The sequence below is a fragment of the Phyllobates terribilis genome, unplaced genomic scaffold (genome assembly GCF_046119375.1).
Source record: "Phyllobates terribilis strain yellow unplaced genomic scaffold, ASM4611937v1 Scaffold_1__5_contigs__length_1240528914, whole genome shotgun sequence".
Taxonomy (NCBI): domain Eukaryota; kingdom Metazoa; phylum Chordata; class Amphibia; order Anura; family Dendrobatidae; genus Phyllobates; species Phyllobates terribilis.
In genome coordinates this window covers 978640404-978653453 of record NW_027362761.1, presented here as the reverse complement: position 1 = coordinate 978653453, position 13050 = coordinate 978640404, and the positions used below count along the sequence as shown (strand labels likewise).

The 13050-nt window shown below is 49.8% G+C and overlaps 1 protein-coding gene across 5 annotated transcripts in view; it reads left to right on the top strand.

Moving 5' to 3' along the window:
- The window catches only part of LOC141156801 (cytochrome P450 3A29-like), a 93329-nt gene that overhangs the window by 15951 nt on the left and 64328 nt on the right, over window positions 1-13050 (top strand). For 3 of the 5 annotated variants that reach the window (XM_073643199.1, XM_073643224.1, XM_073643207.1), the window contains one exon: window positions 22-115. The exons of the other annotated variants lie outside the window; for them this stretch is intronic. In XM_073643199.1, coding sequence (XP_073499300.1) covers window positions 22-115 — 94 coding nt within the window. The remainder of the gene's footprint in view (window positions 1-21; window positions 116-13050) is intronic. 5 annotated transcript variants of the gene reach the window in all.

Sequence of the window (13050 nt, the reverse complement as noted above, 5' to 3'; positions counted from 1 at the left end):
AATTTGCCATCTTCTTTCCAGTTATGGGATCTGGCCATACAGAATATTCAAAAAACACGGAATACCCGGTCCAAGACCCCTACCATTTATTGGAACTTTTCTTGAAAACAAAGATGTGAGTATAAAGATGGACTCATCTTATTCCATACATTATATTAGTGTATTCTATTATAAATGTGTTTACTAAATAAAGCAAATAAAATAATAGACTCTATTATTAGTTTTGCGGGTATAACTTATTTCAGTAAGCAGCAAAACTTCGGAAAACTATTCTTACTATTACAATTCCACATTATTCCTTAGTATAGTTTACTTCGTTTCCCTGTTTGTGCAACTACAGGCAAACAAGGCACATGTTTGAACTGTATCAATATGAAAGACTAAAGGTTTTTTATTACTGGCCAAGGTAAAGCTTCACTGACAAAAAGTATTTGTGTAGAACAAATGTGATGGGTGCAGGGTGGTAGTTATGGCGAAGGACTACTGCTGTGCTCCCACATCCTGACTACCCACAAAGAGAAAATAGTGTTCAGTCTGTTTTGTAGTTTGCGTGTACTGAATAACACTCACAGTTTTCCTTGAGAGTCAAATCTGCTCCAGGGTTCCAACTTGAGCTGCAGGCAGACAACCAAGCACAGACTCTTGTTCCTTTTTCAACAGAACAATACAGTGTCCATTTTAGGACATGATCAGATATCAAAGTCAAATATCAGAATGATGTCAGTTTGAGGCTAAATACCCTGTCTGAGAACTGATTTTGTTAAGTGATTTTGATATATGACTTTGTCAAGTGACTTTGATATGTCACTTTGATAAGTGACTTTGACATCTGACCAAAAATTAAAGTGCGGCTGGTTTATTGCAATCCTCATAAACCACGTCCCCAGAAAACATAAATACAGCCTTTGTCCGGCAGAAGGTAAAACGTAAAATAACAAGTTCATACAATAGTGCTTGTTAGCCCACCAGTTTCCAAGTCCTTTAGCAAAGGAATTTCTTCCAGGAGACCTGCAGTCTCCATACATTCAGCATGTGTGAAACAAACAGCTCCAGAGCTGCTACATTCAGGCCCACCCCACTCCAGTACTTTGCCAGTGACTTTGTCACAACACACAGACACATAACTCTATAAAGAAGGATCCTCTACAGCAGGGGTGCACAGTCTGTGACACAAAGGACACTCGCGGCATGGAATGTCATTCTGTGCGACACCCCCCCCCCAACCATATCGACGGAAAAATGCTTGACTGACAGGTTAGCTGTATCTGAGCAGCCACACATAGAAGAGTAGTAGCAGCAGCTGAGGAGCAGGCAGGGACTGGCAAGTACTAATGGCACCCTGTGTAGACATCTCAGGGTGCCTCATACATCAGGAGAATTAGGTCTCTTATTTTATTTGAAACTCCAGAAAGTCATATGTGAATTAGACAGGCGGCCTTTCCTGTCTATGGCTCGCTGTACTGTAGATTATAGGAGTTCTGAATAGTGTTGAGCGATACCTTCCAATATCGGGAAATATCGGATCGGATTGGATCGGACCGATACCCAAAAAATATCGGATATCGCCGATTCCAATACCGGAAACCAATGCAAGTCAATGGGACACAAATATTGGAATGAAAATAAACCCTTTCTTTCCTTGTAGGTTAATTCTACATGAAGGAAAACAACTAAGAATAATGTAGAATGTATTGGGGGAGGTGGAGGTGACATTAAAGGCATAGAGGTTTAGCCCAATCAAATGGAATATCAGGAATTAATTTTTTTTAAGACATTCGGAGTTACAAAGATATTGAGTATGTTAAGCTTTTTATATTTTGTCAGATATTTATGTTTCACTACTTCCATGCTCTTCACCTTCTTTTTTACTTCTCCCACACTTTCTCCTTCATCATCCTCAGCAGCAGCATCTTTTTCATCAATTTCTTCTTCACCTTATTCATCTTCTTCTTCTTCACCTTCTTCCTATTATTCTTTTTTTTTACATTCTTCATATTCTTCTTATTCAACTATTCTTCTTCTACATCATATTCTTAGTTGTGACAGGCATTCCTGTAGTTCTATCTATAAAAGTTTGAAGATTACATCTTCCGTTCTGCCTGTCACAAAAGATTTACAGCAGGATTTGTCCACCTTCAGTTTGGCCTGCAGCAGCAGGTATTTTCCAGGGGCACCACGAGGAGGAACGGACTCACCCCCATACACTGCTTAGTCTTCTTGGTCATCTTCTTCAGGGTCATCTTCTTGGTCTTCTTTGGGGTGGTCTTCAGGGTCGTCGTCTTCAGGGTCATCTTCTTCTTCGGGGTGGTCTTCAGGGTCGTCGTCTTCAGGGTCGTCGTCTTCGGGGTCCTCGTCTTCTTTGGGGTGGTCTTCAGGGTCGTCGTTTTCAGGGTCGTCATCTTTGGGGTCCTCGTCTTCTTCGGGGTGGTCTTCAGGGTCGTCGTCTTCAGGGTCGTCGTCTTCAGGGTCGTTGTCTTCTTCGGGGTGGTCTTCAGGGTCGTCATCTTCAGGGTCGTCGTCTTCGGGGTCCTCGTCTTCTTCGCGGTGGTCTTCTGGGTCGTCGTCTTCAGGGTCGTCGTCAGGGAGATCCAGAGTGATTACCAAAAACCATTTCAAAAAGTTTGAATTTGGAAATGTAGCAGAAGGTACAAGAAGGATGAGGAACTGCCGAAAACCAGCTGACGGAACTGGAACCCGGATGGGTAGCAGAAGGTACAAGAGCCAATGGAACTACCGAGGACCAGCTGATGGTACTGGAACCCAGTTACTAAGCAGGAGGTACCTGTGCCAGAAAGCACTACCAAGGACCAGCAGACGTTAGTGGAACTCGGATACTGAAAAGGAGGCACCTAAGCCAAAGGCACTGCCTGGAACCAGCTGATGTTACTGGAACCCAGGGGGACATGTTCAAGATTGACTTCCAAAGAACCAGCTAATGGTACTGGAACTCAGATAGGCAGCAGAAGGTACACATGAAAAAAAACGTTGCAAGGCCGCGAGCCGGCCGGAGTTACTGAAACCCACAGTCCTACAGGGGGTGCTTGTCCTATTGGCACTATGGAACCAGCCTTCATTGCCAGATCCAGCAGCCCACATAGGAGTCACCTAAACTGCAGGCACCATAGAGTCGGCTAACCCGACCGCAACACGACAGGACAACGTATTGGAGGCAAAGTGACGTTGACACTACCCGGAAACAGCTGGGGTGCTGGAACCAGGCTGGGCAGGAGGGAGTACCCGTGCCAAAGACACTGCTGGGAAACAGCTGGCAGTGCTGGAACCCAGGGTAAATACTAAAAACAGAGTGGAGCCAGAGGCCTAATTGGAGCAAGTTTAAAATCAGTAGTAGTGTGAATGTGGACAGAGCAGGAGAAATTGCCGGACACACAGCAGGGGATTAGCTGACGTTACTGAACCCCAATAACACTGGAGCAAGTGTTGACTGTGCAAACGGCACGTCTGAGCAGCAACTGGCGGTGTTGGAGCCCAGGGTAAATACTGAAAATGGAGAGGAGCCAGAGGCCTAATTGGAGCAAGTTTAAAATCAGTAGTAGTGTGAATGTGGACAGAGCAGGAGAAATTGCCGGACACACAGCAGGGGATCAGCTGACGTTACTGAACCTCAATAACACTGGAGCAAGTGTTGACTGTGCAGACGACACTTCTGAGCAGCAACTGGTGGTGTTGGAGCCCTGGGTAAATACTGAAAACAGAGAGGAGCCAGAGGCCTAATTGGAGCAAGTTTAAAATCAGTAGTAGTGTGAATGTGGACAGAGCAGGAGAAATTGCCGGACACACAGCAGGGGATCAGCTGACGTTACTGAACCCCAATAACACTGGAGCAAGTGTTGACTGTGCAGACGGCACTTCTGAGCAGCAACTGGCGGTGTTGGAGCCCAGGGTAAATACTGGAAACAGAGAGGAGCCAGAGGCCTAATTGGAGCAAGTTTAAAATCAGTAGTAGTGTGAATGTGGACAGAGCAGGAGAAATTGCCGGACACACAGCAGGGGATCAGCTGACGTTACTGAACCCCAATAACACTGGAGCAAGTGTTGACTGTGCAGACGGCACTTCTGAGCAGCAACTGGCGGTGTTGGAGCCCAGGGTAAATACTGAAAACAGAGTGGAGCCAGAGGCCTAATTGAAGCAAGTTTAAAATCAGTAGTAGTGTGAATGTGGACAGAGCAGGAGAAATTGCCGGATACACAGCAGGGGATCAGCTGACGTTACTGAACCCCAGTAACACTGGAGCAAGTGTTGACTGTGCAGACGGCACTTCTGAGCAGCAACTGGCGGTGTTGGAGCCCAGGGTAAATACTGAAAACAGAGAGGAGCCAGAGGCCTAATTGGAGCAAGTTTAAAATCAGTAGTAGTGTGAATGTGGACAGAGCAGGAGAAATTGCCGGACACACAGCAGGGGATCAGCTGACGTTACTGAACCCCAATAACACTGGAGCAAGTGTTGACTGTGCAGACGGCACTTCTGAGCAGCAACTGGCGTTGTTGGAGCCCAGGGTAAATACTGAAAACAGAGAGGAGCCAGAGGCCTAATTGGAGCAAGTTTAAAATCTGTAGTAGTGTGAATGTGGACAGAGCAGGAGAAATTGCCGGACACACAGCAGGGGATCAGCTGACGTTACTGAACCCCAATAATACTGGAGCAAGTGTTGACTGTGCAGACGGCACTTCTGAGCAGCAACTGGCGGTGTTAGAGCCCAGGGTAAATACTGAAAACGGAGAGTAGCCAGAGGCCTAATTGGAGCAAGTTTAAAATCAGTAGTAGTGTGAATATGGACAGAGCAGGAGAAATTGCCGAACACACAGCAGGGGATCAGCTGACGTTACTGAACCCCAATAACACTGGAGCAAGTGTTGACTGTGCAGACGGCACTTCTGAGCAGCAACTGGCGGTGTTAGAGCCCAGGGTAAATACTGAAAACGGAGAGTAGCCAGAGGCCTAATTGGAGCAAGTTTAAAATCAGTAGTAGTGTGAATATGGACAGAGCAGGAGAAATTGCCGAACACACAGCAGGGGATCAGCTGACGTTACTGAACCCCAATAACACTGGAGCAAGTGTTGACTGTGCAGACGGCACTTCTGAGCAGCAACTGGCGGTGTTGGAGCCCAGGGATTACAGTTCAGTTGGTAGAAACATGAACACAACAGGAGACCTGGATACTGTTGACAACCAATTATTTAATCTGGAAGAGGACTGGCAAATTCATGCGAGATCCAGGCCTTGTTCATTTTCAGAAAAGTAAGCCTGTCAACGTTATCGGAGGATAGTCGGATGCGACGGTCTGTTAGTACACCACCTGCGGCACTAAAGAAGCGTTCCGGTAATACACTAGCAGCAGGGCAAGCCAGCACCTCCAGTGCATACTGGCTAAGCTCTGGCCATGTATCCAGCTTAGAGACCCAAAACTTAAAGGGGGAAGAGCCGTCTGGGAGTACACTGAGAGGGCAAGACATGTAGTCTGTCACCATCTGACGGAAACGTTGCCTCCTGCTGACTGGAGCCGTCTGCGATGGTGTAGACATTTGTGGCGGGGACACAAAACTTTGTCCCATTTGGGCCATACTGCTCTTGCCTTGTGCTGAGGCGCTGCTTCTGCTCCCTCTTTGTGCAGAGCTTCCTCCACTGCCTCGACGCACTGAGCTGCTTTGTAAAGTACTAGCAGCACTGCTCTCGGGTGGAATGGAGAACATGATGGAATGCACCAGTGTGTCTTGGTACTCCCGCATTTTACGCTCCCGATTCAACGGTGTTATGAGGCTTTGTAAGTTGTCCCGGTAGCGAGGATGTAGGAGAATGGACACCCAATAATCAGCCGTGTTGAGAATGTGGGCGATGCGGCGGTCGTTTCTCAGGCACTGCAGCATGAAATCAACCATGTGCTGCAGACTGCCAACTGGCCAAGAAATGCTGTCCCCTGCTTGAGGTGTGATCTCTGCCTGCTTTGCATCACCCCACCCTCGCTCTAGATACTGACTACTAGAGCATTGTGTACCTCCATCCTCTGGACAGATATCTTCCTCCTCCATTGACTCCTCCTCATCCTCCTCACAAAGTGTCCCCTGCCTAGGCCTTTGTGAGGAACCACGTTGCGCAGACTGTACAGAAGCAGATGGCATTTGTGACTCCTCATCCTCCACCTCTTCCAAAACCTCCTCCCTTAGTGCTTGCAGTGTTTTTTCAAGCAGGCAGATAAGGGGGATAGTCATGCTGACTAGTGCATCATCTGCACTCGCCATCCGCATGGAATAATCGAAGGCACGCAAAACCTGGCAGATGTCCTTCATAGAGGCCCACTCAGTGGTGGTGAAGTGTGAACGGCGCGCAGTGCGACTTGTTTGCGCCTGCTGCAGCTGGTACTCCATTACTGCTGCCTGCTGCTCACACAACCTCTCCAACATATGTAACGTTGAATTCCACCTGGTGGGTAGGTCACATATGATGTGATGTTCCGGAAGGCGTAATCGGCGCTGCAGAGCTGCAATGCGCGATCTTGCGATGCTGGAACGCCGCAAGTGAGCGCACTCTATGCGGACCTTGTGCAGCAGTGCATCAAGATCTGGATAGTCCCTCAAAAAACTCTGCACGACCAAGTTGAGCACATGTGCCAGACATGGGATGTGAGTGAGGTTGCCTAGGCCCAGAGCTGCCACCAGATTTCGGCCATTGTCACACACTACCATGCCTGGCTGGAGATTCGCTGGCACAATCCACACGTCCCTCTGCTGATTGATGGCATTCCAGAGCTCCTGCGCTGTGTGGCTTTGATTCCCCAAAGAAATTAATTTCAATACGGCCTGTTGACGTTTGGCCACGGCTGTGCTCATATCGGTCGTAACAGGTAACCAACCGTTCATGGGTCGATGTGGAGGTAAACGTGACGGCTCCTGCAGCGCTGATTCAGAGGAACTGGAGTATGAGGAGGAGTCAATGTGTACAGACTGGATTCCTGCAATCCTTGGAGTTGGCAGAACACGTACAGTGCCACTCTCAAGATCTGTACCCGGCTCCACAACATTTACCCAATGGGCAGTGAGGGAAAGGTATCGTCCGTGTCCATGCTTACTGGTCCACGCATCGGTGGTCAGGTGGACCTTGCTACGGCGTTTTGTAGCGCATGTTTAATTTTTCCCTCCACATGCTGTTGCAGGGCAGGGACGGCTTGCCTGCTGAAATAAAAGCGGCTGGGCACATTGTATTGTGGGACTGCCAATACCATCAAGTTACGGAAGGTGTCAGTCTCCACCAGCCTGAATGATAGCATTTCAAGGGACAGTAATTTTGCAATGCAAGCATTCAGAGCCTGTGCTCGGGGGTGGTTTGCCGAGTATGGGCGCCTTTTCTCCCATGCCTGTGCTAACGATGGCTGTAGACTGGCCTGGGAGTGTGAGGATGACAGGGAACGTGGTGCTGTGGGTGGAATGACACTGTGTCTCTGTACAACAGTGCCAGAGGTTCTTCCATGGCGATCCTGTGAGGAAGCCGAACCAGCTGTGTGTGAGCTGGAGGAAGAGGCTACAACACGAGCTGAAGAGGTGATAGGTGGCGCTGTAGGTTGGCCTAGGTCTTCAGTGTGTCTTTGTAACTCTACCATGTGCTTGGTCCGCACATGTTTCCACATATTTGTATTGAGGTTGCTGACACTTTTCCCTCTTTTCACTTTCTGATTACACAGCTTGCATTTGACAAAGCAAATGTCATCTGCAACTGTGTCAAAAAAGGATTAGGCAATGCAAGTCTTGGGAGCGCCCGTTTTGGGTTTTGAAAGACGCTTGCTCCTAATGGGTGCTGAAGTGGAGGCTACAGGCAACCAAGTCGGCCCCCTCCCTCTCCCTCCTTTTTGGGCCGTTCGGGGAATCTCTTCCAGAGCTGTTCCCACCACCTTCCTGTACCTCACGCTATGATGGGTCAAGGACCTCATCATCTACACTGCCCTCTTCAAACAACTGCTTCTCCTGGGTAGTCTCGAGAGCACAGTACTAGTGTTGAGCCACCCCCGTAGTGTTCGAGTTCGGTTCGGTTCGTCGAACACCCGTGTGTTCGCCGAACTGTTCGTCGAACTGTTCGTCGAACACCTTCGAACACCGTTAAAACCAATGGCAGGCAAACAAAAACACATAGAAACACATAGAAAACACCTTCAAAGGTGTCCAAAAGCTGACAAACTGCTCAGAAGACACAACTAACACATGGAAAAGTGACAAGTACATATAGTCATGCGAAAAGAAAAGAGGTGGAGGAGTAAAAGGAGGGGGAGACACAGATATAGGCATGTCATGCCCTTCTAAAATCCAAAAAGTGAGAAGCCGAGACGGCCAGTCCGCTCCTGCCCGTGCCACCTCTGTGTCGCCGGGTTTGTGCCAGAGCCGCGGTGAACCCTGACGGCCAGCCCCCCTCTCCCAATACTGGTGCCTGTCCGCTGGTGGGTCGAGAGAGCCCCCCTGTGGTGGAGGCAGCTCTAAGCTTTTTAATTTAAATTGTCCCTCTAATTTGAATGAATACACTTTAAATCCATTTACAAGGATCTATTGGAGGGCAAGTCTCATGCCAGCAGCCGCGTAATTCCAGCTCCAGTAGCGTCCACTAAAGCTGCTGCAGTTAAAAAGCTTTTATAAGGATCGAGCTCGGCTGTCCACCGCAAGGCATCCTAGTGCCAGTCCCAGCCCCTATGCCTTGGGGTGCCTCCTGATGCTCTTCACTAAGTATCCCGTGGTCCCGAAGCATTTCCTTTGAAAAAATTAAGTGTCCAAACTACAGGTGGTGTAGCTTGCTTAACAGCCGGGATAATCCGCTGACTAGCAGACACTGCTACTAGGCACAAAGTATTTCCTGGGCTAGATGCAGTTAAAAATTTGTAAGTAGATACTCTCGTTGGATGCTGAGAAAGCATTCCATAGAGTCTCCTGGCACGCCATATATGATTCTCTTAAAAAGCTTGGGGTAGGGGTCTAGGGGACCCTTTTATAGCCAAAATCACGGCCCTGTATCACAATACGTCACCAAGGCTGAAGATAAATGGAACTGTAGCACCGAGGGCTCGGTTGCTACAGACGTATTGCACCTCACCCAGAGGTGTGATATCTCACTCTCAGATAAGGATGGAGTGTGGATCAGGACCCGACACCTGCATGCATTACACCACATTGCCGTGGGGCAGGGCGACCAATATGCCCCTGAGATGGGCACGACAGTCCCTGTCCCTGGCTGGAGTGGGGGGAGGGAACACTGAGGAAGGGGAACCCTGCAGTGCAGGAGCAGGGAGGAAGCAGTTCCTGGGTGCATTGAGAAGGGAGTATAAAAGGTGGGCACCATCTTAGTTCAGTGCAGAGAAGTCTGAGCAGAAGTGGCAGGGAGCAGGGGCTCTGCATGAGCTCTGCTCCGGAGGCGGGCCTAGTAACAGAGGCCCAGGCCTGCAAGAGGGAGAAGGAAGGAAGAGGAGCGGAGAAGGCTCCAGGAACGAGGAATGAAGGGATCCCAGGGGTGCGGACGGGCGAGTCGCCACCGAACGCCCGAATCCACCTGCGTGGAGGGGTCAGGCCAAAGGGGGAGACCGGTCCCCGAACTAGTGGAGGCAGGAAACGACCCTCAGCTAGAAACCGGAGGCTCTGACATTTTATGTGGCGCAGCCCCTTGCTCCACCCGCTAGGAAGGCACCACATAGGGTCAGGGAAACTGGCGCCAAGTTTACCAAGAGGAGGCCCGAGGCAGCCGGACAGAAGTGTTGGTAAGAAAGGCCAGACAAAGGACACACAAAGGGGGTCCTGTGAAGCGCTCCAAAGTTATCTGGGAGTTGTCTGAGCCCCTCACCTGGTGAGCACAGTACGACGTGGGCAGCCGTTACCTGCAGACGTGGTCTGGATAATAAGAACTGTGAGTAAAGGCCCTGAACTGCATCACTGACTCCGTGTCGTTACTGCTGCTGCCCTGCACCATCACCCCCATCCTCCGCATACACTGCCCTGAGGCTATACTCCTCCCGTGGGGAGTTATGCTACGCTCTGCTGCACCCACAACACCAGCCTTAGCGGTCTGCCCTGTAGCGGCGGTTCACTCTGACCGCAATCCACGGGTGGCGTAGTCGGACATTTAAACATCAAAACCACATAAATAGTTCCGCCACTGGTTTGACCGCCCTGAGCCACGGAACCGGATCGCCGCCACGAAGACTACAACCACCAGCATCCACCAAAAAGGGTCCGGCTCCGGGTGTCCCAAGGCCCAGGGGGTGCGTCAGAACATTTTCATCACCTTTCACAATCACCAATGGGACAAGGCAGGGATGTCCTCTGTCCCCTCTCTTATACATCCTAGTGACGGAGCACCTGCTCTCATCAATTCGCCATAACCCCAATATTAGGTGGATTGAGGTGGGAGGCACCGAGTACAAGTGCTCTCTATTTGCTGATGATGTCCTAGTATATATCACTCAATCACATATATCCATCCCTGCTGTTATGGCTGAAATAGATCACTTTGTTACATGGTAAAATTTTAAAATCAATGCAGCGAAGTCTGAGGCCCTCGATGTCTCCCTCCCTAAATCCATATAGGATTCCATCCAGTCCAACTTTCCCTTTGCCTGGCCCTCACAGGGTATCAAATACTTAGGAATTCCTATTCATAGAGACCTCTCCCATCTATGTTATCTTAATTTTGGGCCCTTTATTGAACAATTCCATACAGACCACGGTTGGCAAGTTGGAACTGTGAGATTCACTATGTGCACCACTGGTATTTTGTGGAAAAGCACATGTAAGATTCTGCAACAGTCTCTGCTGATACTCCTGCATGCGTGCATCCCTTTCTATGGCAGGAATAATTTCTGCAAATTTACTTTTGTACCGGGGATCTAACAGTGTGGCAACCCAGTAGTCAGGATTATTTCTAATTCTCACAATTCGAGGGTCATGTTGCAGGTAGTGCAGCAAGAAGGCACTCATGTGTGTTGCGCATCCAGGAGCACCAAGTCCCTGTTGTGTTGGTGGCGAGGTAACAATCATGCTTCCTTCCTCTGTCCTCTCCCCCCAACCTCGCACAACAGAAATGTGATCAAGGTCTCCCTCATCTGATGAGTCTTCCATCAGTTCGTCCTCCACTTCTTCCTGGGCTCCTGCACCTTCCTCACTAGTTTGGCTGCTACCATGCGCCCTGGTAAAATCATCTCCCCCACCCTCACATGCCTGCCGCCCTGGTGCTGCCGACCGTCTGGACCTTGCAGATGTTAGCCCTTCCGCATACAACTCCTCCTCCTCTACTTCCTCCACCTCCTCTTGTGCCACCACCTGACTCCGAATTCTGTTTAACATGTGCTCCAGCATGTAAATCACCGGAATAGTCATGCTGATAATGGCATCGTCAGCACTAAACATCTTCGTCGCCATTTCAAAACTGTGCAGAAGGGTGCATAGGTCCCTGATCTGAGACCACTCCTCCAGCGTGATTTGCCCCACCTCTGAATCTCGTTGGCCCAGGCTATACGTCAGAACGTATTGCACCAGGGCTTGTCGGTGCTGCCACAGTCGCTGCAACATGTGCAGAGTTGAATTCCACCGGGTAGGCACATCGCATTTTAGCCGGTGAAGTGGCAGGCCCAACGACTTCTGTAGAGATGTAAGTCGCTGAGCTGCGGGATGCGAACGGCGGAAGTGAGCACGCAGCGACCGTGCCCTCTGCAGAAGGCCATCTAGTCTGGGATAGTGGGCTAAAAATTGATGGACAACCAGGTTCAACACGTGAGCCATACAAGGCACGTGTGTGACATTGCCCCGGCGAAGGGCCGCACCCAGGTTTGCAGCATTGTCGCACACGGCCTTCCCTGGTTTCAGGTCCAGTGGAGACAACCATTCATGAAATTGGTTCTCCAGAGCTGACCACAACTCCTCAGCTGTGTGACTCACATTTCCCAGACATTTCAATGTAAAAACCGCCTGATGACATTGAGCCCTACTGCCAGCATAGTAAGGAGGTGTGCAGGATCCCTTCTGCGCAGTTAGAAAGCTTGTGGCATGACCAGACAGGCTTTGGGTGCAGGTGGAAGACCGAGAGGAGGTTGAGGAGGCAGAAGCAGTGGAGGAAAAATGACATAAAGAGGATTGACGCACAACTCGTGGGGACGGCAAGACTTGGACAGCAGCCCCTTGTCCTGCTGTCACCATAGTTACCCAGTGCCCAGTCAGCGACATGTAACGCCCCTGTCCATGCCTACTCGTCCAAGTGTCTGTGGTGAAATGCACCCTGTCACACACAGAGTTTCTCAAAGAAGCGGTGATGTTGTGTGCGACATGCTGGTGGAGCGCAGGCACACCTTTCTTTGAGAAGTAGTGCCGACTGGGCATCTGGTACTGGGGCACTGCGACGGACATAAGGTCTCGAAAATCCTCTGTGTCCACCAGGCGGAAAGGCAGCATTTCTGTAGCCAAGAGCTTGCAGATGGTGAAATTCAACCTCTTAGCTTTCTCATGGCTAGGAGGAAATGGTCTTTTACTTGTCCACATCTGAGGGACCGAGGGCTGGCTATTGTGCTTAGACGGGGTTGCTAAGGGTGTCCCCGGCAAACTGCCGGTCTGTGAGGAAGATGCAGGCGGACATGTTAGGTTGCCTTGATCCAAAGGTGGTGCTATCGATGTCGGACAGCGCTCAAGACCAGCTGGTGTTACCACCTCCAAAGAAAATGATGACCTGCCAATCACGCTGGCTGTTGCGGGTAAAGAGGTGGCAGGTCTGCGCCCCAAAACAGGTGTGACTGCTGTCACTCCAGTCACAGAGGATGAAGAGGCCGCGGATGCACAAGATATGGCAGACGGTGGTTGGCCCGGCCGGCTAGACCGCATTGTAGCACACTGAGCTTCCCTCTGCAACTTATGCTTCATGTCCATGTGCCGGTTCATGCATGAAGTACTCAAACTATGTATTTTTTGGCCTCTACTTAGCTTTTGCTGACAAATGTTACAGATAACACGAGTTGGGTCATCTTTATCGATCTGAAAAAATGCCCAGGCTATGCAAGGCTTAGCACCCATGCAACCTGAAGAG